Source organism: Sus scrofa, chromosome 2 (assembly GCF_054392235.1).
Source record: "Sus scrofa isolate SSC_HxYL_T2T_F1_AM1 chromosome 2, Sscrofa_HxYL_maternal_Yorkshire_Landrace_v2.0, whole genome shotgun sequence".
Lineage (NCBI taxonomy): Eukaryota > Metazoa > Chordata > Mammalia > Artiodactyla > Suidae > Sus > Sus scrofa.
Window position 1 is genome coordinate 9,603,779 of NC_139384.1, and position 25,109 is coordinate 9,628,887.

At 57.5% G+C, this 25,109-nt stretch overlaps 1 protein-coding gene and 1 long non-coding RNA gene across 7 annotated transcripts; one reads left to right on the forward strand and one right to left on the reverse strand.

Moving 5' to 3' along the window:
* The first annotated feature begins 1,304 nt into the window (after positions 1 to 1,304).
* FADS3 (fatty acid desaturase 3) lies at positions 1,305 to 21,052 on the forward strand. 5 transcript variants are annotated; one of them, XM_085009344.1, is made up of 13 exons: positions 1,305 to 1,799; positions 14,623 to 14,733; positions 15,367 to 15,564; positions 15,843 to 15,944; positions 16,056 to 16,178; positions 16,429 to 16,489; positions 16,771 to 16,825; positions 17,578 to 17,654; positions 18,115 to 18,212; positions 18,572 to 18,668; positions 18,792 to 18,871; positions 19,040 to 19,165; positions 20,725 to 21,018. In XM_085009344.1, the coding sequence occupies exons 1-12, from the start codon at positions 1,593 to 1,595 to the stop codon at positions 19,163 to 19,165; spliced, it is 1,335 nt and encodes a 444-aa protein (XP_084865470.1). In that variant the 5' UTR covers positions 1,305 to 1,592; the 3' UTR covers positions 20,725 to 21,018.
* Positions 14,396 to 19,416, reverse strand: LOC110259247 (uncharacterized). Of its 2 annotated transcripts, XR_014836926.1 has the most exons (4): positions 19,330 to 19,416; positions 18,768 to 18,894; positions 16,457 to 16,997; positions 14,396 to 16,157 (listed from the first exon to the last, which is right to left on the reverse strand). It is a non-coding gene; the product is annotated as an uncharacterized LOC110259247 (long non-coding RNA). The 2 variants fall into 2 exon arrangements; XR_014836925.1 differs by lacking the exons at positions 18,768 to 18,894; positions 19,330 to 19,416 and having other exon boundaries at positions 16,457 to 17,584.
* Positions 21,053 to 25,109: the final 4,057 nt, after the last annotated feature.

Genomic DNA, 25,109 nt, shown 5'->3' on the forward strand with positions numbered 1-25,109 from the left:
CACTCCTCTACCCCCTCCCACATGCTCAGGGAGGGGGCTCAGGAAGCCCACAGTTGTGATGACAAGGCCTTATTTGTTGTCCTGGCAATTGGATGCAGGTACTCCTGGTACCAAGGAGAACCCAGAGGCCCCCCCTCAGTTCTTTGGTCCCCGGCCCACCTGTCCCATGAATGTTAGTGACAATGATGTCCTGCACGTTGTTAAACCAAGATACAAATGTTAGCACATCAGAAAACGATACTTAGGTTTCTCAAAGTGTGTTCCCCAGGCCGGCACATCCGCCTCACCCCATCAGCATCACCTGGGAACTTGCCAGAATGCAATCCTTGGAGTACCCTGGTGGCCTAGGGACAAAAGGATCTGGCATTGTCACTGCCGTGGCTCAAGTACTATCCCTGGCCTGGGAACTTCCACATGACACTGGGTGCAGGAAAAAACAAAAACAAAAACAAAACGCCATTCTTCATGCCCCCCAAAGCAAACCTGCTGGCTGAGTGCCATCTGGGCGTGAGCCTAGTAGTCTGTGTCCTCACAGGCCCTAAAGTCTTGATTCTGATGTTCAATCCAGCTTGACACCTGCTGCCCTGTAGCATAACCATAGCCTGATTTCATTCCATGTTGGCTGTGAATTCTTAATTTTTAGGAACAGGTATCTTTGTCTCAAAAACAAGGGTAGGGGAGCAACCGACACTCTCAAAAGGATTTTAGGACAAAATAGGGGAGGGTACTATCAGGAGCAAGCCAGCCAGCCCAGCATCGTCATCTGGTGAACGGCGGCACCCCACTCCCCTGCCCCTGCTCCCCTTTCGCCCCACGGGCCACCCCGCCTCATCCTCAGCCCTGCAGTCCTGACCGCAGGAAGACCACCGACCTCCACACAGTTCCCCCGGGGGTGGGGGCGGTCAGGCCAGTAACCTCAGCCCCGACGGGGCAAGCTCGCTGTGCCGATGCTGGGGACGCATGGTCTGAGAGCTGGTGACGGTCACCCCGAGGTAGTGTCCCCACCTCCCCCGTGCGCTCAGAATGTAACATTGTCGGAGGCGCGGCGGCACGCCCATCATTTGCAGACTCTGGGCCCGCAGCGGGCGGGCGCGGCCGGCACCGGCACAGCGGCGTGGGCTTTTCATCCTTCTGACCCCGCCCCGCCCCGCCGGGCGCGAGCCGGGTTGCGGACCGTGCCCCCCACCGGCCGGGGCGTGGTGGCCGCGGTGCCTCGCGGGCGGGGAGCGCCCGCCTCGACGCCGCCCTCCCTGCCCGCCCCGCCGGAACGCGGCGCAGCCAATGGGGGTCGAGTCGCTGCGCGGGGATTGGGGCAGGCGCGCGGCCGGCGGCGGCGGCGGCGGCGGCGGCGGCGGGGGCCGGGGCGCGGGGAGGGGGCGAGGCGAGCGCTGTCAGCGCGGTTATAAGGGCAGGAAAAGTTGCCCGCGGAGAGCCGGGCAGGCGCACGCTCGTACGGCGGCCGCAGCGGCAGGGCGGGGCCGCGGAGCAGCGGGTGGCGGCGGAGGAAGTCCCGGAACGCGACCTCGCTCCCCTCGGGGTCTCGCTTGGGCCTCGGCGGGGTCCCGGGATCGCCAGGACTTTTGCACGCAGCCATGGGCGGCGTCGGGGAGCCCGGCGGGAGACCCGCGCAGCTGGGGGCGCCGCTGCCCACCTTCCGCTGGGAGCAGATCCGCCCGCACAACCTGCCGGGCGACAAGTGGCTGGTCATCGAGCGTCGCGTCTACGACATCAGCCGCTGGGCACAGCGGCATCCGGGGGGCAGCCGCCTCATCGGTCACCACGGCGCGGAGGATGCCACGGTAAGGCCGCCCACCGCGGGCGGGGCGGAGTCTGGCGCTCGGTGGGGCCTGGTCGTGGGCACCGTGTCCTGCTCCACCCGCGGGGTCTTAGCATTCCCCCCTGCTCTCGCTGACCTTTGACCTCCCGGCCGGGGACCCAGATGTGGGATGGACGAGCCGGGGCCTGATGGGGAGTAACGAGGCCACTTCCCAGCATGGAGAAGCCGCACGCCGGGCGGTGGACCAGGGCTGGGCTGGAGCACATCTGTGTGGGAGGAAGGGGCTCTCGGAGGTGGGTGTGTCATGGCAGAAAGAGCTTGATGCCCCAGGTGAGGGTCTTCCCTGATGCTCTGAGGTTCCTCCTCTCGGTTCTGGGTGCCCCCAGACCAGGTTCCTCATGCTGGATGCTTGCTGGATGCCAGAGGTAGGGCGGGTTCCCCGGAGGCTGGCAGGGATGTGCCATCAGAGGCTAGAGGCTGGGCAGCAAAGCTTGGGCAGGGCCTCAAGGTCTGTGGCTTTCCCAAAAGCTGCTGTAAATGGCCGTCAGGGGCAGTGACTCACCTCTCCTGGGCTGGCCGCTGCATGTGGGAGAATTTTGCCAGTCAGGCTGGGTGGGCCTCTTTGGGAAGACCCAGTCATCCCAGGAACAGGGTGGCCCCTGTAGACCCCAACTTCCCCTTTCCAGCCATGTCTAGACATGTCATGGTCAAGGAGGAATGTGGCCTGTCCAGGGGGACATCTGGCAGAGCAGCTCTCAGGACGTGACTCCTCATCAGCCCCTTTTCCCACCGTTCCCCACCTAGACAGTAGGACTCAGGGCCAGGATACACTGGCCTTGACCACCCAGAATCCTAGGTCGGTCCCACTGGGTACCAAGAAGAAGGTCTTCGAGATTCCAGGGGATGAATCCCTAACGGGTGGAACTGTAGGAAGCAAAAGAAATTGGGTCCCATCCCAGGAGGGTCCGTGTCCCTGGTACCAGGACCTTCTGCCATGAGTTGGCGCCTGAAAGGTTGGGGTCAGAAGCCTCCCGAAGCTCTAGATCCTGACAGAGAAAGCCTTGTACGTGGAGCTCAGGGCCCAGGCAGTCGGAGCGGACCGTGGGCTGGTGACCATGTTCGGGCCTGTACGGGTGGCAGATGCTAAGCATATCTGCGTGCGTGGCTATACATGTGTGCGTTGCTGCCAGGGTGTAGGGGGCATAAGGTTCCAAGGCCCCATCCTCCTCGGCCTGGCCGAGCCCCGGCCACCCCTCCAGGAGCCTGGGGGTAGCTGCTCTGGCCTTTGTTCTTTTTTCAACCTCTGATCCGTAGGCCAGGGTGGAGGCTGGCGAGGGGGAGATGGATGGAGGGCACGGCTTTTTCCTGCTTGGTGCCCAGGCCCGTGCTGGGGGCCCTCCCGTGGGCGAACCCCATCATGCCTTTCGCCCTCAAGCCCTCATTGATTCGTAACCAGTAATGGTCTGTTTTCCCATTTCATTTCAAAATCTCTGTCTGCTCCCTGGGGCCAGGTTCTGGCTCTGCCATCGGAGGCTCTGAGTGACACTGAAACAGTCCTGTCACTACTCTGAGCCCACTCTGTCAAGTGAGGGCAGCTGGGCCCGACAGAGAGCCAGCTGAGGGCCGAAAGGCGCCTTCTCAACTCTGCCTCATTGTCCCTGGTCCATGTATATTGCCAGCTGATAAGCGTGGGTGAGCCCTGCAGCCTGTAGAGTGCCGTGGATAGCCATGGTATGCCAGAGATTGAAAAAAGGCCAGAGGAGTTCCCGTCATGGCGCAGTGGAAACGGATCCGACTAGGAACTATGAGGCTGCGGGTTTGATCCCTGACCTCGCTCAGTGGGTTAAGGATCTGGCGATGCTCGTGAGCTGTGGTGTAGGTCGAAGATGCGGCTCGGATCTGGAGTTGCTGTGGCTGTGGCTGTGGCCAGCATCAATAGCTCTGATTAGACCCTTAGCCTGGGAACCTCCATATGCGGCGGGTACAGCCCTGAAAAGACAAAAGACCAAAAAAAAAAAAAAAAAAAAAGGCTGGCTCTTTGCTGGTTGATCTTGTCTGGTTCATTCATGCCTGTTACAGACCATCTCTTAGCTTCCCCAAAGCCCCAAACACTGGGCACTGGAGTTGCCAGAAATAACTGGTCTGCTCAGGCCAAAGGGGCTGTGAGGAGGCTGTGGGGTGGGGGACCCCAGTCTTTGTCTGTGGCGGGCACACAGGGCAGGACATGGATTGGTCCACCCCAGGTCCAGGGCCTGGAACACAGGTGGGGGTGGGGGAGCCACGTCTTACCAGCCCCTGCCACCCATCAGCTGTTCTGTTCAGGCTACAGAAGCCTTCCTGCCAGGAAATTCCCAGAGTTCCCGTGCCATGATGTCAGCTTGTGGCCATCCTGGGATACAAAGCTGGGTACCCTGGGGAGAATGCTCTGGGCCTTGGGCCAGGTTTGTCTTAAGAGTCATAGGCGGCCTGAGAATAGTGGAGCCAGCCAGCGGGGGAGCAGGGCCCAGCCCCACAGGTCAGGAGTGTACCAAGGCAGGGCACCAAGCACCTACTGCGTGCCAGGCTCCAAATTCAGTGTTTGATTCTCTTTTAATCCTCAAGATTCCTCAAAGGGGCAGGCCCTGTTCTTGCTACTTCCACTTTGCTGATGAGCAAACCGACTCAGAGGCTAAGGGACTTGAAATTAAGTGATGGGTCTGAGATTAAAATCCACAGCCCGTGCTCTTAAACGCCTGCTCCACTGTCACTTGGCTGTTTATTTCATTCCTTCATTTTTCAACTACTGGATCATTAAATCCATCAGCAGATATGTGAGTGAAGATACATACAAGCTGTGAGTGAAAGAAAATCTGTTAAGAGGAATTCCCGTCGTGGCTCAGAGGAAACGAATCTGACTCGTATCCATGAGGTTGCGGGTTCGATCCCTAGGCTCTCTCAGTGGGTTGAGGATCCGGCGTTGCCGTGAGCTGTGGTGTAGGTTGCAGACAAGGCTCAGATCTGGCGTTGCTGTGGCTGTGGTGTAGGCTGGCAGCTATAGCTTGGATTCGACCCCCAGCCCGGGAATCTCCATATGCTGTGGGTGTGGCCCTAAAAAAAAAAAAAAAAAAAAGAAAAGAAAGAAAGGAAAATCTGGGAGTTCCCTTCGTGGCGCAGTGGAAACAAATCCGACTAGGAACCATGAGGTTGTGGGTTCGATCCCTGGCCTTGCTTAGTGGGTTAGGGATCTGGCATTGCGTGAGCTGTGGTGTAGGTTGCCGATGTGGCTGGGATCCCGTGTTGCCGTGGCTGTGGCAGGCAGCCTGGCACAGGCTCCAATTTGACTCCTAGCCTGGGAACTATCATATGCCACAGGTGCAGCTCTAAAATGCAAAAAAATTAAAATAAAATAAAAATGCTTTTTTAAAAAAAAAATCTGCTGGGGGGGATGTTGATTGGTGGAGGGGGGCCAGCTGGAGCAAAGGCCCAGAGGGGGGGTCCCGTACCCCATGCATTCGAGGGCAGCAAGGCTGTCAGCCTGGCTGGAGTGGAGGAGAGAGGAGAGAGGCGGGCAGTGAGGTGCAGGGGTGGCAGGGAGGCAGGACTTTGGTTTCATTCTAAGGGGAGCATGGAGGGCAGAGCTGGGAAGCCAGGGGAATCTCCATTTAAAAGGATCCCTGGTGGTTCAGCAGGTTAAGGATCCAGCATTGTCAGTGCGGTAATGCAGGTTCGATCCCTGGCTGGGGAACTTCCACATGCCGCAGGGCAGCCAAAAAAGAAAAAAAAATTCCAAATGCCGGGGACAGGGTCGGGGAATAAGGCTGAGCCTCCTGGGAGAAGGGCAGAAGGGCTAAAAGAAGAGATGCTGGGGACTGGTCCTCCCCTGGGGAGGCCGCTTGGAAGCGGTGGCCATTTACCTGGGCCCTGAAGTGCGGGTGTGGTCAGGGCAGAGAGAAGCTGGTGCCGAGGGCTCGGACACCAGCGGAGCCACTAGGATTTAGCTCAGGGTGGGCTTCAGACGTCAAAGTTAAGAGGCCGTCCTAGTCTTCGCCCATCTTGCAGGTGAGGAGACAGGCTGCATCTGGGTGATGTTAAGGGGGCCCTCCTGGAGCCCCCAAAGCACAGGGCCTTCATCCCTGGACTTGGAGCGTGTGGCTTGTGTCTGGGTAGGAGTAGGGGAGGGGCAGGCCTGGGCAGAGAGGCCCTGGAGTGAGGGTGGGGCCGCAGAGAGGGGCTGGGCTTGGACGCAGACGACCTGGCTCCAGAGCCCACACTGCTGCCACCTACCATGTTGGCTGCCTTGAAAGCCGCCTGATGGCCTCTCCCCATGAAGTGCGACCTCTCTGGGCTCTGTGGGTGTTTTCTGCAATGTCCCCGCCCACCAGACTCCCTGGGGGGGAGAGTGCAGTGCCCTGGGGGAGGCGTTGGGATGTGGGGCTCTGGGCAGGAACTCCAGGAGCAGAGGTGGGGTGGCCTGCAGCCTAAGCACCACCCGCATTTCCTTCCAAGGGCGCCCAAGCCCTGTGGGGTTCTCAGGAGACAGCAGGAAAGAGCCAGAGCTCCGTGGTGGAGAGAAGACCCAGGGCCCGAGGGCCACTGCTGGGTCAGTGACACCTATGAGGCCAAGGGTACTGGATGGAGGAGCACCCACTCCCACCCCATCTCCTGGCTCGTCACGGGGAATGGCAGGGGTGCTGGGAGGATGGGCACCACTTCCTGGGGGCATCCGCCTGGGCTCTGCAGCACAGCGGGCTTGGATGCTCACATTCAGATCTGTGTGCCCTTTGGCCTCAGTCTCCTCATTCATAAAATGGGGGCGTTCCCGTGTGGCTCAACGGTAATGAACCCGACTAGTATCCATGAGGATGAGGGTTCCATCCCTGGCCTCGCTCAGTGGGTTAAGGATCTGGCGTTGCTTCGAGCTGTGGTGTGGGTCGCAGGTGTGGCTCGGATCTGGCGTTGCTGTGGCTGTGGTGTAGGCGGGCAGCTGCAGCTCCGATTAGACCCTGAGCCTGGGAACCTCCATATACTGCGGGTGTAGCCCTAAAAAAAGCAATATACATATATTGCTTATATATATAAAAATATGTAAGTATATATATAAAATGGGGATACATATATATATAAAATGGGGATAGACATATATATATATATATATAAAATGGGGATATATATAGAAATAAAATGGGGATACACACACACACACACACACACACACACACACATATATATATATAAAATGGGGATATCGATGTGTCTCCCTGCTGGCCTCTCATGAGGAGCAGCACCAGGGAGAGATCAGAAAAGAGCATCTGGAGTTCCCATCGTGGCTCAGTGGTTAATGAATCCGACTAGGAACCATGAGGTTGCAGGTTCGATCCCTGGCCTTGCTCAGTGGGTTAAGGATCCGGCATTGCCATGAGCTGTGGTGTAGGTCGCAGATGCGGCTCGGATTCCACGTTGCTGTGGCTCTGGTGTAGGCCGGCAGCTGAAGCTCTGATTCCACCCCTAGCCTGGGAACCTCCATATGCTACGGGAGCGGCCCAAGAAAGACAAAAAAAAAAAAAAAAAAAAAAAGCATCTGACCCCTGGGCGGGAGATCCTGCTTTATCTTCCCTCCTGGGAGAGGGAGGGAAGGACAAATTCCTGGCCGTGTCCTCTGAGGCATGTACCCTCACCCCCATCCCCACAGCCCCTTGCGGCCTCCACAGCTGGGGCTTAAGGAGCAGACTCAGACCCCTTGAGCACCCCCAGCAGCCCTGATTCCTTCCTCTTTCCTGATCTGGAACATTCCAGATTCTTTGGGGGAGTGACCAGAAGTGTTCCCAGACCCCACTTCATCTCTGGGGGTAGAAGGAGGCTACCAGCCCCTCCTGTTTCCCAGCCTCAGGCTGGCCAGGACCTGACCGGCCGGACGCACCTTCACCCTCCTGCCTCCCGCCCGTGGGCCTGCATCTCTGGGTGGACCCAGGAGAAGGACACAGGAGGCCAGTGGGGGCTCAGATGGGAGCTCGGCTGCGGAGCTCGTTGGATGCCAGGCCCCCTCTAAGTGCTCCACCTGGGCTGACTCCATCTACCTTGCAGCCCCAGGAGAGGGGCATTTGTGGTTCTGGATTGACCGATGACAGAATACAGAATGGGGGCTGCGGTGCGACCTTGTCTGTGGCTCCACCGCTTGTCTCATAAGTGGCGGCTCAGATTCCATTCCATCCCCGGCAGGCTGGCTCCTGAGTGTCCACCCCCCACCCCGCCCCAGCCCAGTGCTGCCCTTAACCAGAAGCAACCCAGAGCCCAAAGCAGGGCTGGGGGCAGGGCAGGAGCCACTCTGAGGCTTCCAGGGACTGAGGCCGCCTGGGTGGGAGCTGTCTCCGGGGAGGGCATGGGCCTCACGGGAGATAGACTTGGGTTCGAATCCCAGCTCTGCCTCTACAAACTCTGACCTGGGCAGGTGTCTCCGCCACTCTGAGCCTCTGTTCCCTCCCCCATAAAGTGGTTCAGACCCCTGGCTCGTGGGCTGTGGAGCGTTGGTTCCTTCCCCTCATTTGTACCTGCCATCCTGCCCCTGCTCTGGGTGGAGCTCCGAGGCCACCATTGTGAACAGGGCCTGTCCCTGCCACCCACAGCTTGTGTTTAGAGATGCTTCTAATTCCAGCAGTTTCACCCAACTCTGTTCCAAGAATTAATGAGAGGCCTCAACGGCCACCTTCATGGGGGCGAGTCACAAGGTTTGCACCCATGCCCCTGGGAGGATATTTCCAGGTGCATCAGGGATGGGGGAGGGTGGGGCCTCCTGTGGTACCCCGAAACTTGGTCAGTGCAGCCCCAGAAACACCAAGACGAGTCTCATGATGAGGAACCCCTCCCCCACCCAGGAAACCGACTGCCCCCCCACCCCCACCGCCACCAGGAGTGGCCCCCCTGGGGCTATGGCTGAATGGCCATAAGCAGTTTGATAATCAGACCAAGTTCTGGTCCAGCCTGTATCAAATGGAGCTGTGTGACCTTGGGTAAGTGGCTCACCCTCTCTGAGTCTTCTGCACAGCTGCTGAATCCTTAAGCGGAGGCCCAAAGAAGACAGGGTCACGTGGCCTCAGCCAGTGTCCAGAAAAAGCTGTTTGCCTGGAGAGGGGAGGGAGTGGGAGGGACCGGGAGCCTGGGGTTAGTAGATGCAAACTATTATATTTAGAATGGATAAGCAGTGAGGTCCTGCTGTACAGCACAGGGAACTAGATCCAGTCTCTTGTGGTTGAACATGATGGAACATAATATGAGAAAAAGAATGTGTATATACATGCATGTATGACTGGGTCACTTTGCTGTTCGGCAAAAATTGGCACAACGTCGTGAGTCAAGTATGCTTTAAAAAAAACTTCCAGGGTTGGATTTACTTTGACAAAATGTATACCATTGTTTTAGTCTTTTTTTTTTCTTTTCTTTTCTTTTTTTTTGTCTTTTTGCCATTTCTTGTGCCGCTTCCTCGGCATATGGAGGTTCCCAGGCTAGGGGTCGATTGAAGCCATAGCCACTGGCCTACACCAGAGCCACAGCAACGCAGGATCCGGGTCATGTCTGCAACCTACACCACAGCTCACGGCAACGCCAGATCCTTAACCCACTGAGCAAGGCCAGGGATCGAACCCGCAACCTCATGGTTCTTAGTCGGATTCGTTAACCACTGCGCCACGACGGGAACTCCATGTTTTAGTTTTTTTCTTTTTAGAGCCGCACCTGTAGCATATATGGAGGTTCCCAGGCTAGGGGGCCTAATTGGAGCTGTTGCTGCAGGCCTATGCCAGAGCCACAGCAACACCACCCAACTAGAATCCATGAGGATGTAGGTTCGATCCCTGGCCTTGTTCAGTGGGTTAAGGATCCGGTGTGGCCGTGAGCTGTGGTGTAGGTGGCAGATGCAGCTCAGATCTTGCATTACTGTGGTTGTGGCATAGGCTGGAGGCTGCAGCTCCAATTTGACCCCTAGGCTGGGAGCTTCTATATGCCGTGGGTTCAGTCCTAAAAAGACCCAAAAAAAGAAGAAAAAAAATCCTATGTGATTTGAGAAATTTTGATTTTCTTTTGGGGGATTTATTTCTAATGCCTTTTATCTTTTTTAAAGTTATGATGCTTCTTCTCAAATCCCTTTTCTTTCTTTCTTTTTTTTTCTTTTCAGGGCTGTACCCGAGGCATATGGAAGTTCCAGCCTAGGAGGTGAATTGGATCTGTAGCTGCCAGTGTACACCCGCCACAGCCACAGCAACATGGGATCAAGCCACATCTGCGACCTATAGCATAGCCCACGGCAACGCTGGATCCTTAACGCACTGAGTGGGGCCAGAGATCAAACCTGCATCCTCATGGAATCTTCAAGGATACTAGTTGGGTTCGTTACCACTGAGCCATAACAGAAACTCCTCAAATTTTTAATTATAGGGTTTTTTTTTTAGGAGCTAATAAAAAAATTAAATTAAAAACAAAAACAAAAACTGTTTGCTGAGGTTTGGTCTGAGGCCCTGGACACACCTTGTTGGTTCTCAGAGCCCAAGAAGTCTGGGCTCAGCAGCACCCAGAGAGCCCCAGGGAGCCTGAGCTGCTTTCTTTTTTCTTTTTTGCTTTTTAGGGCAACACTTGTGGCCTATGGAGGTTCCCAGGCTAGGGATTGAATCGGAGCTACAGCTGTCATCCTACACCACAGCCACAACAACACCAGATCCGAGCCATGTCTGCAACCTACACCACAGCTCACGGCAACGCCGGATCCTCAACCCACTGAGCTTGGCCAGGAATTGAACCCACAACCTCATAGTTACTAGTCAGATTTGTTTCCACTGCGCCACGGCGGGAACTCCCTGAGCTGCTTTCTGAGCAACCCTGCCCATGCCCTCCCACCAGCCAGAGCCTGGTCCACAAGCTCTGAGATGTCCCCATCCAGCCCTGGGGTAGAGGTGGGGGCTCACACCTCCCCTCCTCACTGCCAGGCTGGAGATTCCTCTGGTGGGTCTGGCTCTGTCCCCTCCCTCGGGGCATGTACAGGCTGCTCTTGGGGGCATCTGGACAAAGGGCAGCAGACCTGCTCCAGCAGCTCCAGGCATGGCCGTGGAGCATCCGGGGGCTGCTGGGCACTGGGGTGGCCCTAGAACAAACACAGAGGATGAGAGGAGGGACCATAGCCACAGTACACTCATCGGCTCTGTGCCTTTGTGTGCTGTGCCTTTGTGTGCGTGCCAGGCTGTGTCTGGGAGTTTGGGTGGCTCTGCCCGTGCTTGGGCTCCTGAGTGTGTCTCAGCCTCGGTGGCAGTGTCTGTATGCGTGGAGGCATGTGCACAGGACATTACACCACGCGTGTGTGCCTCTGGTGTCACACTCTCTTTGAAGAGGCTCCTGTGCTCGTGTGGGCTCCGTGTGCCACCAGCGGGGTTTCAAGGGAAGTGAGAGGGGATCCGAACTAATGCTTATCTGGCCTTTTTAAGGAAGAAAATTCTGACACTTGCCACACATGGCTGACCTTGAAGACATTATGCTAAGTTGCAAATTAGTCACAGAAGGGCAGATACTGTGCCATTCTTCTTCTGTGAGTCCCTGGAGAAGTCACTTCATAGAGACAGAAAGCAGGCCAGTGGTTGCCAGTTGGGGGCGGTGGAAGTGGGGAGCTAGTGTGTCAGCTCGGGAAGATGGAGTAGTGGTGGAGACGGATGCTGGTGCTGGTTAACCAATAATGTGAATACACTTAATACCCCTAAACTCCACACTTCAAAATGGTGAAAATGGGAGTTCCCGGCCTGGCTCAGTGGAACTGAATCTGACTAGTATCCAAGAGGACGCAGGTTCAATCTCTGGCCTCACTCAGTGGGTTAAGGATCCAGCGTGGCCATGAGCTGTGGTGTGGATCGCAGATATGGCTCCGATCTGGCATTGCTGTGGCTGTGGCTCTGGCGTAGGCCGGCGGCTACAGCTCCAATTAGACCCCTAGCCTGGGAACCTCCATATGCCGCAGGTGTGGCCCTAAAAGGACAAAAGCCAAAAAAAAAAAGAAATACAGCAGAAATTGACAGAACATTGCAAATCAACTGTAATAATTTTTTTTTTTTTTTTTTGGTCTTTTTAGAGCTGCACCCTCGGCATATGGAGGTTCCCAGGCTAGGGGCCCAATCAGAGCTGTAGCCGTTGGCCTATGCCAGAGCCACAGCAATGCCAGATCCTTAACCCACTGAGCAAGACCAGGGATCGAACCCGAAACCTCATGTTTCCTACTGGGATTTGTTCCCGCTGCGCCACAATGGGAGCTCCTGTGATAAATTAATTTTTTTTAAATACAATTAAGAAGAAGAAAAAACATGTTTTACAGTCCAGAAGGAGAAAAACCCTAGAGTCTTGCTACTTTGATTTGCCTCCTGGATTTGCCTAGTTCCAGGCAGGAGAACTGACCCGCTGGAGGTTCAGGTGAGCGGGGTCAGCTGAGTCCAAGAGCAGACTTCCCTTTTAGCAGTTCTGCCAGTGCCACCCTCCCCCACTCCCCACTGGGGCAGGGCTGGGGCAGCTTCCTGTGGGGCCAGCCCTCCCCCCCCACCCCCCCACCCCTGCAGCGGGGCTGCCCCCTCATCAGGGTTTGTCCCTGGAGAGAATGAGGTCTGTCCCTATACAGCCCCTTCCCCTGTTACGAGCTCCAGGGAGGGCCCCCATGTCGGCCTTTCCAGGGGCCTTAGATTATTCCAGAAGCTGGACCCTCTGGATCCCCAGGTCCTCAGACTGCCCTGGGCAGGTAAGAGAGCAGACAACAGGAAAGGGGACCCCTAACAGGAAAGGGGAGCCCTCGCGAGGATGCTGCAGATGTGGCCGCTAAATGTGGGGTGGGAGTGGGGGCCGAGGTGCTTCTGTCCCCAAGGCAGTGGAGGCTGGTGGACTCATTAGCCAGAGGACAATGGGAAATACAAAGGTGTTTCCTTGAGCAGCCTGCCGTCAACTTCCCCACGGGGGACACCACCACCCAGGCCCTGCTTCCTCGCTTCCAGCTGCTTGCTGCTTGCGGGCTGGGGCTGGCTCCCTGGAGGAGAGCCTCTGAAAGCGCAAAGATAAAAGGCAGCCAGAGAGCTGCGAACGATAATGAGCCGGTGACACCAGGGCTCCGTCGGGAGTGAGCCCCAGGTGTGACATTCAGGTTTATTCTCTGCTGAGCGGGTAGGGGAAGTGTCACTTCCCGTTCGGGCCTCTTTCCCCAGCACTTTATCTCTCCGGGGGTCTCCCTCTAAGGCTTTCTTCTGCTTTGTGCCCTACCCCACCCCCTCCTCCTACAGAGAACCACACACTGTTTATTTAACTTTTAAAAAACTTTTATTTTCCACTTCTGCTTTTAAAATCAAATGAGAAGTTCCCATTGCGGTTCAGGGGTAACGAACCCAACTAGTATCCATGAGGACTCGGGTTCAATCCCTGGCCTCCCTCGCTCCGTGGGTTAAAGGATTCAGCGTTGCCATAAGCTGTGGTGTAGGTCACAGACATGGCTTGGATCCTGCGTTGCTGTGGCTGCGATGTAGGCTGGTGGCTATAGCTCTGATTCAACCCCTAGCCTGGGAACGTCCATATGCTGCAGGTGCAGCCCTAACGACAGGAAAAAAAAAAAAGACTTTAACTGTTTGAGCATCTTCCTTGCACAACCCCCAAGAAATCAGGATGTGGGGTCCTCAACTGATTTTTTTTTCTCCAGGTGGTCCAGGGGTTCTCAGGTACACGTTTCCTCACCCACCCTTTACCCACTGCTTGCGGTCCTGAAAACTGGTGTATGGACGTTCCTGTCCTGACTCATCAGTAATGAACCCGACTAGGAACCGTGAGGTTGTGGGTTCGATCCCTGGCCTTGCTCAGTGGGTTAAGGATCCGGTGTTGCCGTGAGGTTTGGTGTGGGTCACAGAGGTGGCTCAGATCCTGAGTTGGCTGTGGCTGTGGCGTAGGCCAGCAGCTGCATCTCCAGTTTGACCCCTAGCCCCGGAACTTCCATATGCTGCGGGTGAGGCCCTAAAATAGCAAAAGAAAATAAAAGCTGGTGTACGATTTCCAGAAAGCTCTCCAGAGATTTTTTTGGAAAAGTCAAACGCTTTCATTTAAGGGAATCAGAGTCTTCCAGGGAGAACTTTCTGTAAGTCCAGATATTAAAACGCCCAACCAGTGGTTGCCAAGAGCGGGTGGGGGAGGGAGTGTGATGGACTGGGAGTTTGGGATTTGTAGGTGCAAATTATTGCTTTTTTTTTTTAGGACCTCGCCCACGACATATGGAAGTTCTCAGACTAGGGGTCCAATCAGAGCTACAGCTGCCAGCCTACGCCACAGCCACAGCAACAAGGGATCTGAGCCGCATCTGCGACCTACACCACAGCTCACAGCAGCGCCAGATCCCTAACCCACTGAGCAAGGGCAGAGATCAAGCCCGAAACCTCATGGCTCCTAGTCGGATTCATTTCTGCCACACCACGATGGAATCTCCCAAATGATTACATTTAGAATGGATAAGCAGTGAGGTCTTACCGTATGGCGCAAGGAACTATATATCCAGTGTCTTACGGTAGAACACGATGGAAGATTTATTAATAAGAGAAAAAAAAATATATATATATATGACTGGGTCGCGTTGCTTTGCAGCAGAAATTGACACAACACTGTAAATCAACTACGCTTTAATAAAAATAAATAGAAACAGAACAAAACGCCCAGCCGGGTTTGGGGAAGGGCTGCAGGGCAGGGCGACACTCGTGGGCCAGGCTGACCCGAGTGGTCCTCTTTCTGTGACAGCTGAACAGCCAGACTGCCTGTCTGCTCTGCCTGCTGCTTCAGGCTGCAACGGTCTGTCTGTCTGTCTGTCCCCCTGACTGTCTGTTCTCCTTCAGGATGCCTTCCACGCCTTCCACCAGGACCTCAGTTTTGTGCGCAAGTTCCTGCAGCCCCTGCTGATTGGAGAGCTGGCCCCGGAGGAGCCCAGCCAGGATGGACCTCAGAATGTGAGCAGGGCCCTGGTGGAGGCTAAGCCCCCAGAGAGGGGCCAGTAGCAGCTCCATCCGAATCATCCTTAGGGGCTCCGGGGCCAGGGCTGGGTTTGCGGTCTCTTCCTGGGCACAGTTATAGGCAGAGCTGTAGCACCTGCACCAGCATTTGCTGGGGGACCCCAGGCAAGCCTTCTCCTTGCTTTTAGCGCCCCCCCTCCCCCATCTGTGATGAGCTGGGTTTTTTGGTTTGTTTTTTTTGGCTGTCCCTGCCGCATGTGGACGTTCCCAGGCCAGGGATCGAACCCACATCATGGCAGCGACCCAGGCTGCTGCAGTGACCAATGCTGGATCCTTAACCCGCTGTGCCCACAAGAGAACTCCTACAATGAGGATTTGGAGGAACTGAGTTCTAAGGGTTTTTCCTGCTTCTCATGCATCCCACACCTTTTGCTGGGGGGCAGCTTTTGCAGCCAGCCAGCAACCCAGCTCACGCCCCAGGCTGAGTGCTGCCCGTGGTCCCTCCATTCTCTTTGGCCACACCCCTTGGGCCTGAGGCTGGGAGGAGTAGCTGGGGGTTGTGGTGTTGCTTCTGGGGATAACTGGCGCCTCCCCGGCTTCCTTGGCTGATCAGCCGTTCTTCCCTGCCAGGCCCAGCTGGTCGAGGACTTCCGAGCCCTGCGCCAGGCAGTTGAGGACATGAAACTCTTTGAGGCTGACCCCGTCTTCTTTGCTCTCCTGCTGGGCCACATCCTGGCCATGGAGGTCCTCGCCTGGCTTATCATCTACCTCCTCGGCCCCGGCTGGGTGCCCAGCACCCTCGCCGCCTTCATCCTGGCCATCTCCCAGGTGACCCCAGCACTTCTTGCAGCCACCTAAACTGTCCAACAGACACAGGGCCTGGCACACACGGACACTCAGGACCTATTTGCTGAATAGATGAATGAATGAACAAACGAATGGCCAGCCAGAGGCCCCATGAGGCCGGTATCGGTGGGCCAAGCTGCATAAAAGAGGAAGCTGGCCCCCTAGGGTCTAGAGTGGAACATCAGCTGTGGGGTTGCCCTGCGAGCTGGGAGGGCTCGTTGGGGCTCCCGGCCAAGGCCCCTGATCCTGCGTCTCCCCAGGCCCAGAGCTGGTGTCTGCAACACGACCTGGGCCACATCTCCATCTTCAGGAAGTCCTGGTGGAACCACTTGGCCCAGCAGTTCGTGATGGGGCAGCTGAAGGTGAGGGCGGGCTGGGGGCTGGGCAGCCCGGGGCTGAGTCGGGGTCCCCGCGCTGGATCTGGAGAGGTGGACCCAGCCTGGCCCCACCCCTGAGAGCCCCTGTCTCTGCAGGGTTTCTCTGCCCACTGGTGGAACTTCCGCCACTTCCAGCACCACGCCAAGCCCAACATCTTCCACAAGGACCCAGACGTGACCGTGGCACCTGTCTTCCTCCTGGGGGAGTCATCCATCGAGGTGCATGGGGGACACGCTCAGGCTGGGCAGCTGAGGGGACCTGGTGACCCCCGAGCCCCCGCTGTGGCCCAGGCCCTCTGCTCTAGCTCCAGGATGAGCTTCTGCCCCCCCCCCGGGTACCCCCTCCCCACCTCCCAGTTGCTGGAACCTAGAGTTGCCTTGGCTCCTCGGCCCCAGCCGACCCCCTGACCCTGCCTGGGACGAGGAGGCCCAGAGAGCTGCCCTCCTCAGCGGCCACCTGTCCCCACAGTACGGCCAGAAGAAGCGGAGATACTTACCCTACAACCACCAGCACCTCTACTTCTTCCTGAGTGAGTGTCTGCTTGTTCTCCTGGAGTGGGAAGGGGACATGGCCGGGGCGGGGGGACCATACCTGGGCTGGCACTGTCCATGCCACAGCCACTGACACTGGTCTGGCTTCCAGCCACCCCCAGCATGGCGCCAAGGCCTCCCCCAGCCTCTCTCTGGTCGCTGCAGCCTGAGCAAACCCCCACCGCCAGGCCTTTGCCCCAGCCTGCCCCTTTGCCCGGGGTACCTTCTGGCTCAAAGGCAGACAAGCCTTGCCCAGAGCTTTCAAGTTCCTTCCTGCCAGATTTCCCTCCGTGGCTCAGTGGAGATGAATGTGACTCATATCCACGAGGATGCAGGTTCGTTCCCTGGCCTCGCTCAGTAGGTTGAGAATCTGGCATTGCTGTGAGCTGTGGTGTAGACTGCAGACACGGTTCGGATCTGGCATGGTTGTGGCTGTGGTGTAGGCCAGCATCTGCAGCTCCGATTCCATCCCTAGCCTGGGAACCTCCATATGCCAGGGGTGTGGCCCTGGGACGACAAAGAAAAAAGTTTTTAAAACATCCAAAAAGCCCCAGGAGTTCCTTCCCACCCTCACAGCAGGGTGATCCAGAGCCCTCAGGCAATTGCTGGAGCCACAAGGTGAAGATGAAAGGATAGGGGTGTAGGAATTCCTGCTGTAGGGGTGTAGGAATTCCTGCTGTGACACAATGGCATTGGCGGAGTCGCTGAAGTACTGGGATGCAGGTTTGACCCCCAGCCGGCAGGATCCGTCCTTGCCGCAGCTTTGGCATAGGTTGCAGCTGCAGCTGATGGCCCAGAAATTCCATATGCCATGGAGTGGCCAGAGAAGAAAAGAAAAAAAACGGGTGCGGGTGGATAAGGTGGCCCCTGCCTGCCAAGGACCAGCCTGGAGAGGCTCAGACACTGAGGGAAGGCGTGAGGACCAGGCTTGTGGGTGATGCACAATTGTCCCAGCCGGATGGGACCTGCACCAACTCCCACCGGGCATTCCTGGAGGAACGAGCCCCCACTCCCCAGGCTCCCGCTGCCCAGCCACCTGTTCGCGCCCCCACCCTGTTCCTGAGCCCCTTCACGCCCCTCCTTGCAGTCGGCCCGCCTCTGCTCACGCTGGTGAACTTCGAAGTGGAAAATCTGGCATACATGCTGGTGTGCCTGCAGTGGACGGTGAGTGGGGCGCCCCCCAGGTCCCCTGGGCATACAGGGTGGGGCATCAGGGGGCAGCCCCCGGCCACCGGTCCCCACAGGCCTGCGGGCGATGGTGTGGTGACACGTGTGCGGGGGAGCGAGTGTGCCTGTGCCTGTGTGCATGTGTGTGGTTGCAGGGGAGAGTAGCAGGGGCACAGAGCCTGGTGTGGGTCTCTCACGGGAGGGTGTCCTCCCTGGGAGTGGGGATCCTCTGGGCCCACTGTGCCAGGCATTCCACCCCCGAGAGGGCTGTGCCCCACCCCACGCCCCTCCACCTCCCACTGTCAGCCCTGCGAGGCCGGGAGGGCGAGGACCCTGTCCCCTTAACCTGGCTGCGAAACCCAGGCCCAGAAGAGACACATCAGGCAGCAGGGTGGATGACCCCAGCTGCCCTCTCTGGGCTGCCTCGCGGCCTCTGCCCTGCCCCCTTCCTCTGCAGGACTTGCTCTGGGCTGCCAGCTTCTACATCCGCTTCTTCTTATCCTACATCCCCCTGTACGGCGTTCCTGGGGCGCTGCTCCTCTTCGTGGCTGTCAGGTATGGCCCCATTGGGCACGGCAGGAAGGGGCAGGGCTCGGGCAGCCGGGGACCCTGACCACAGCCCTGCACGTCCTCATCGGTAGAATGGGGGCTGTGGCAGTACTGCCTCCCTGGGTGGCTGAGTGCTGGGATCCCGGGCTTGGCAGGTCTCGGGGACGTGGCGTGGCCCACAAGCGGCCCCCACAGGTGCCCACCCTCACGAGGAGGGCTGCCCTGCAGCAGACCCTGCCCCACCCTGCCGCCTTAAACACCGGGGGGGGGGGGGGGGGGGGGAAGGGCTTGCTGCCATCCCATCATACAGACGAGGAAGCTGAGGCCCTCAGTGGCCGCAGGGCAGTGCCTGACTCCCCTCCCAGGGTCCTGGAGAGCCACTGGTTCGTGTGGATCACACAGATGAACCACATCCCCAAGGAGATCGGCCACGAAAAGCACCGGGACTGGGCCAGTTCCCAGGTGGGCGGCAGGGGGGCGGGGCCCATATCCCCGGGGGTGGGGGAGGGGCGTCCTGATGGGGCTGCCGTGGGGCCAGGGCTCCGGGCCAGCCCCCCTCACCTGTGTCCCGCGCACTCCTGGCAGTTGGCAGCCACCTGCAACGTGGAGCCCTCCCTCTTCATCGACTGGTTCAGCGGACACCTCAACTTCCAGATCGAGCACCAGTGAGCCCAGGCCCTGGGGGCCCCTGGGGGTGGGGGTGGGGGGTGAGGCCTGACCCCCTCTGTCCAGTCGTCCCCCAGGGAGGCCAAGACCTGAGCCCTGAACTTCCTGGAGGCTCCGGGAGGGGTGGTGGCCTGGCCAGGCTGCCAGCACACGCTCTCTCCTCCCAGCCTCTTCCCCACGATGCCAAGGCACAACTACCGCAGGGTGGCCCCGCTGGTCAAGGCGTTGTGTGCCAAGCACGGCCTCAGCTACGAGGTGAAGCCCTTCCTCACCGCCCTGGTGGACATCATTAGGTAAGCCCCCCACCCCAGCTCACAGGGGCTCCCCTGGGGGCCCTGGCTACCATCGCCCAGCCAGCCCCCACCTGGCGTGCAAAGCCTTTCTCAGCAGCCTTTCCACCCACAGCCTGTGGCCTCCCTCCGTTGACTCACACCACCAGGGTTTAGGGAGCACCTACCGTAGGCTCCGGCCCTGGCCCTGGTGCTACCGAGACATCAGTGAGCAAAACAGCCCGAGATTCCTCGCTTCCTGCAACTGACATCTTAGCGTGGGAAACAAAACAAACAGTTAAAATACATAAAGTACAGGAAATGTGAGAAGGGAAGTGCTTTGGCAAAATAAAGCTGAACCAAACCACAAAACCTAAGGGTGGGGGCAGGAGAGGGGACGGGGAGTGCCAGGCAGGGGTGCAGTGTTTCATGGGGTGGCAGGGTCGGTGGTAAGAAGGCAGTGAGTGTGTGGTGTTCCCGTGGTGGCTGCAGCATAGGCTTCTGACTCGACCCCTGGCCTGGGGAACTTCCATGTGCCGCAGGTGCCATGGTACAAAGTAAAAGAGGAGTTCCCGTCGTGGCGCAGTGGTTAAGGAATCCGACTGGGAACCATGAGGTTGCAGGTTCGATCCCTGGCCTCGCTCAGTGGGTTAGGGATCCTGCGTTGCTGTGAGCTGTGGTGTAGGTCGCAGACACGGCTTGGATCCCGCATTGCTGTGGCTGTGGTGGAGGCCAGTGGCTACAGCTCTGATTCGACTCCTAGCCTGGGAACCTCCATATGCCATGGGTGTGGCCCTAAAAAGCAGAAAAAAAAGAAAAAAAGTAAAAAAAGAAAGAAGGCAATGTGTGAGCAGAGACAGGGAAGAGGGGAGAGGGTTGGCCTTGGAGACATCTGGAGAAAGAAGTGGGGGAGACATGTGGTGGGAGTGGGGGAACAGCCGTGCAAAGGCCCTGAGGCAGGAGTGTGCTCGTGTGTGGGAAAGCCACAGAGCAGAGGAGGGGCACATAGGACTGTGATTCTGAAAGGATGCTGTGACCGTGGGGATGCACTGAGGGGGGCAGAAAGAGCAGAGCGGGGCTCCTGCAGCCATCCAGCTCGGCCCTGGTCGTAGCCTTGACTGTGGGGAACAGAGGCCAGATTCCCAGCCAGGGCGCTTCCACCTCTGTGCCTTAGCACATGCCATTCCCTTAATTTGGGTGCCCTTCCTTCTAAACAGGTGTTTGAACTCCCGCTTCTCCTTCATGGCCCCTCTGAGCCCAATCCTCGGAGCCCCTGCCAATTGGCCCGGCCCCTTTAGAACCCTGGGCACAGGGTTACCTAGCCCAGCAGAGGGAAGTAACAGAGAGAGCTGGGTGAAGGAGGGACCGGCCCACCCAGGCTCCTGCCAGGACTTGGCCTTGGCTGTCCCCCTCCCCCAACCCAAGGTCTAGATTCCACTCCAGTTAATGAGAGGGTAGCCTTCTCTCCCGTCCTCCAATTCCCGCCCCACCCAGCTGCCTGCCCCAGGAGATTGAGAATATTTCTACTCCCCCTTGGCATCCTAGGGAAGGGGTTAATATCTTGCTACACCTTCTCCACCCAGGTCCCTGAAGAAGTCTGGCAACGTGTGGCTGGAAGCCTACCTCCACCAGTGAAGGCAGCACCCAGGACCCTGGCAGCCACCAAGCCGCCCGGATGCTCCCCAGCTGCACCCCCCCACACACACCCCGGCACGCCCTCCCCTGTCTGCTCCACAGCCCTAAGGCCAGCGCCCTCAACCCAAGAGGCCCAGAGCTAGGGGGGTGGTGTATACAGCCACGTGGTGAGCATGGCATGTTTTCCTAGAGCAAAAAAAATAGGGGAAGATGTTATTTTTATATAAAAACAAACCCAGATATGTTATGGAGTATTGAATTGGCAAGAATTGTGGAGCCGGAGTTCACGTCCTTGGGCCATTAGGGCAAGGGCGCTGGGGGTGTTGTGAGGGGTGGCTTTCCGAGTTCCCCTCTGCTCTGGGTCATGGAGCTGGCATCTGCCACGGGCTTAGGTGCTCTGAGGGCCTGGTGGCTTCCTGTGCTAAACCAGCACCCGTGGCAGATGGTACCAGGCTCACCTTACTTTACTCCTTCGCACAGCGGGACAGGGGGGCTGGGGGCAGACGGGTGCCCAGGGCTGAGGGCCATGTCTGCAGGTGCCCCTGGAGCACAGGAGGAGGCCGCCCCCACATCCTGGCTCTGACTGGCTCTGTGCTAAGGGGCCTCAGAGGGCCACCAGCAGTATGCCCCCCTGCCGATCCCAGGACCACACTTGGCATCGCACCAGTGGGGGGGGTCCAGCCTGCCTGTGCTCGGTGGCCCACAGGAGGTGGCACCAAGCTCCCCTATGCCCGCCTGGGGCCAGATGCCTGCCTACAGTTGCTGCAGTGACGCATTCAAGCAGGATGCCTGGGAAGTGGCTGTTTCTGTCCCTGGAGTCTGAGAGCAGGGCGCTGTCCTTCACTAAGCCTTGGGCTCCTCATCTGGAAATTGGCCTGTGGTCTTTGGACACTTCTGGGGAGACCTCTGAGTTTCCTCGGGGCCTCCTGAAGGTGGGAAGAAGAGAGAGCTGGGCTGCTGGACCCCTCTGCTCCCAGTACCCACACGCTTCAGCAGCTCCAAGCTGAGCGAAAGGCTTCATTGAAGAAACATCAGTCACTTAAAAAAAAAAAAAAGTTCCCTGTGTGGCACAGTGGAAGCAAATCCAACTAGGAACCATGAGGTTGCGGGTTTGATCCCTGGCTTCATTCAGTGGGTTAAGGATCCGGTGTTGCCGTGAGCTATGGTGTAGGTCACAGAAGCAGCTCTGGTGTAGGCTGGTGGCTACAGCTCCGATTCAACCCCTAGCCTGGGAACCTCCATATGCCTCAGGTGCAACACTGAAAAGCAAAAAAAAAAGAAATGCTGAGCTAGGATGTCTCCTAGGGACTTTGTGGAGCTGGTGGGAGCCTGAATCTACCCACAGGCTGTAGCACTGCCCCCCTACTCGTTATCAGGGCTCCCATGGGCCCTGTGTTCCCTACTGGAGATGAAAGAGGTGGAGAGACTGAGGTTCTCGTTCTGTCTGTCTGGGGACACCATCCAGCCCCACCTCACACAACTTCCACCCTGCTTTTCTCTGGAATCTGGGCCTCCCCAGGGAGAAAGTCCTGCCTCTGCCTGGACTCCAGGCTCTGTGACCTTGGAAATTATGCAACCTCTTTGTGTGGTGGTATGACCTCTTAGGGTGATGGAAGATAAAAGAAAAAGCTCTTTGCTCAGGGCCTCCAGGGGCAATAGGGCATAGAGGCTTATTTAAAAATATTTTGCACACAATCCACTGCCCTGGGGCCATCACCTCCTCTTACCTGGGACAGCACCTGGCTGCCTCAGAGCCTGTTTTGCCCTTGAAACTTTCTCCCCGCCTTGAAAGCAAACTCCTTATGCCCAGAGCAAGTCCCACTTCCAAGGCCCCTGCACAGGGAGTTCTCTTTGCAGGAGTCCCCCTTCCTGTGGCTACCTGCTGACTCCTGGCGTCTGTGGCCCTGGGATGGCAATCCCCCTGAGCAGACGGTCAGTGCTTTTCCTGCAGTGACTCTGGATGCCCTTATTAGGGAAATATTAACACCCTGGACTCAGGGGCAGCGGGGGCTCTCCCAGCGGGAATGTTGAGCTTGCAGCGCCACCTATGGGCGCATAGAGTATCTGCACCAATGTGGGGCAGGCCGCGCTCCGTGCTGCCCCTGGTGGTGGCCGAGGGCAATGCGCCCTCACGATTGCAAATAGGTTAACTTGCTTAGATAGTAACTTGCTTAGAGGATCACTGGGGAGGCCCCCCACTCTAGAGCCTGCAGTCTCCAAGCCCCCCACCCCATTCCTGCCACTAGTTCTCCTGGATACTTGCTTTTGCACCAGGTGATTTGGAAGGAAGACCCAATGCCTTCAGAATTCAAAGAAACATTTACAATAGCAAAGGACTGTTGAGACATTATTTTTATTTCTTGGCCACATCCATGGTATGAGGAAGTTCCCAAGCCAAGGACCAAACCCATGCCACAGCAGTGACAACATCAGATCCTTAACCTGTTGCACTACCAGGGAACTCTCAAGAGACATAATCTTTAAATCCTAGCATCCTGAGTGTCTGCTTGTGCAGTTTCTGCATGGTCCAGTCTGGCTAGAAATGTAAAATCCATCCAAAAGAGCATAGGAGTGGAGTTTTCATCATGGCGCAGCAGATACAAATCCGACTAAGAACCATGAGGTTGCGGGTTCGATCCCTGGCCTAGTGGGTTAAGGATCGGGCGTTGCCCGTGAGCTGCAGTGTAGGTCTGACGCGGCTTGGATCTGGTGTTGCTGTGGCTGTGGTGTAGGCCGGCAGCTGTAGCTCCAATTCAGTCCCTAACCTGGGAACCTCCATGAGCTGTGGGTGCGGCCCTTAAAAAAAAAAAAAAAAAGCACACAGTTCTGGACCCGGGGCATGCCTTCCTGCTTCAGGATTCAGTTTCTTCATAAATGGGTGTAGACACTCCCCAGATCCACGGCTAATCATTCCCATCTTGAACCCAGACCAGGGCATCTTTGAGAAGCTGCCTCCTATCCAGAGAGGCACAACTCTCCTGGATGGCATGGCAGGGACAGCTGGAGTCCTGACTGCCCCAAGGTGGTGTCACTTGACAGCTATCACCTGTCACCCAGAGGGCAGCCTGCATCCAGGCCCGGGTAACTGCCACCTCAGCCCTGCCCCTCTCACCAAAGGCCTCCTCTCTCCTCCCAATGGGCCAAGAGGGTCTGAGCGTCCTGCTGGATGACTAAGGAATTTGCCAGGCCACTGATGACCTCTGAGGTGCCAGGGTTGCCACCCAGCCCAGGCTGCTCTGCCAGCCCCTCCTCTGGGCCTGGCATTTGGCACATGCCCTATGCCACCCACAAAGCTGCCACCCTGTGATCAGGGCAGCCACCTCACCAGGGGTGAGCTCTTGTCCCCTCCATAGGGACTAATTCCTGGCACATCCCTGCTCCCACCACCCAGCTGCTGGCTCTCTGGGGAGTGGTCTGACCTTTGACACGATGGGGTGGGAGGAGCCCTGGGTCTGGGAAACAGGCTTCCCTTGCAAAGGACTGAGTGGCCTCAGGCCTGTCCTCCCCCACCCCCCACCCGGCCTGTTTCCTCACCTGCGAATGGAGCTCTGGTCCTGTGACCACTCAGGGCCTTGCAGGTTAGGGTCATGACATTGGCAGAGGGTGGGAATCACAGGTGCCCCCCATTCTGTGTTGACCAAGAGCCTCAGTAGAGTATGGGGACAGAAGGAGCAGTGGGACAGAGAGCAGGTATGGGGGGGGTCCCTGGTTCTGGCCCCAAGGGTAGTACTCCAGGGCAAGGCGGGGACTCAGGTGGGAAGTCGCAGAAAATCCAGGTGGCCATCAACCTGGGCTAGGTCTTACTTGGTGCCCTCATAGCTGCTGCAGTCCTCCCCGCCACCCTCCCCATCCTGGGATCCCGGTTGTCACTGGTGATGGACCCCAGATTTCCAGCTAGCAGGAATGGAGGTGTGTGTGTGCGTGTGTATGTGTGTGGCTGTGCCATCCTGGGAGTCAGGGTGCCAGCCTAGGCAGGAGGCAGAACACAGGCACAGGTAAGAGGGATGGAAGACCCAAGTCCTTCCAGACTCTAATGGGTGTCCAGGCAGAGCAAGGCCAAGGGCTCACAGGTGTTGAGAGAGACAGCATCCTTGGATCCCTGTAGCCCAGTCCCTTCACTGTACAAATAGGGAGACTGGGCGTTCCCGCTTGGCGCCATGGGATTGGTGGCATCTCTGCAGAGCTGGGACGAAGGTTCAATGCCCGGCCCAGTGCAATGGGTTAAGGATCTGGCATTGCCAGTTGCAGTGTAGATCGCAACTGTGGCTCAGATCTGATTCCTGGCCTGGAAACTCCATGTGCCACGGGGAAGCCAAAAAAAACAAAAAAAAAC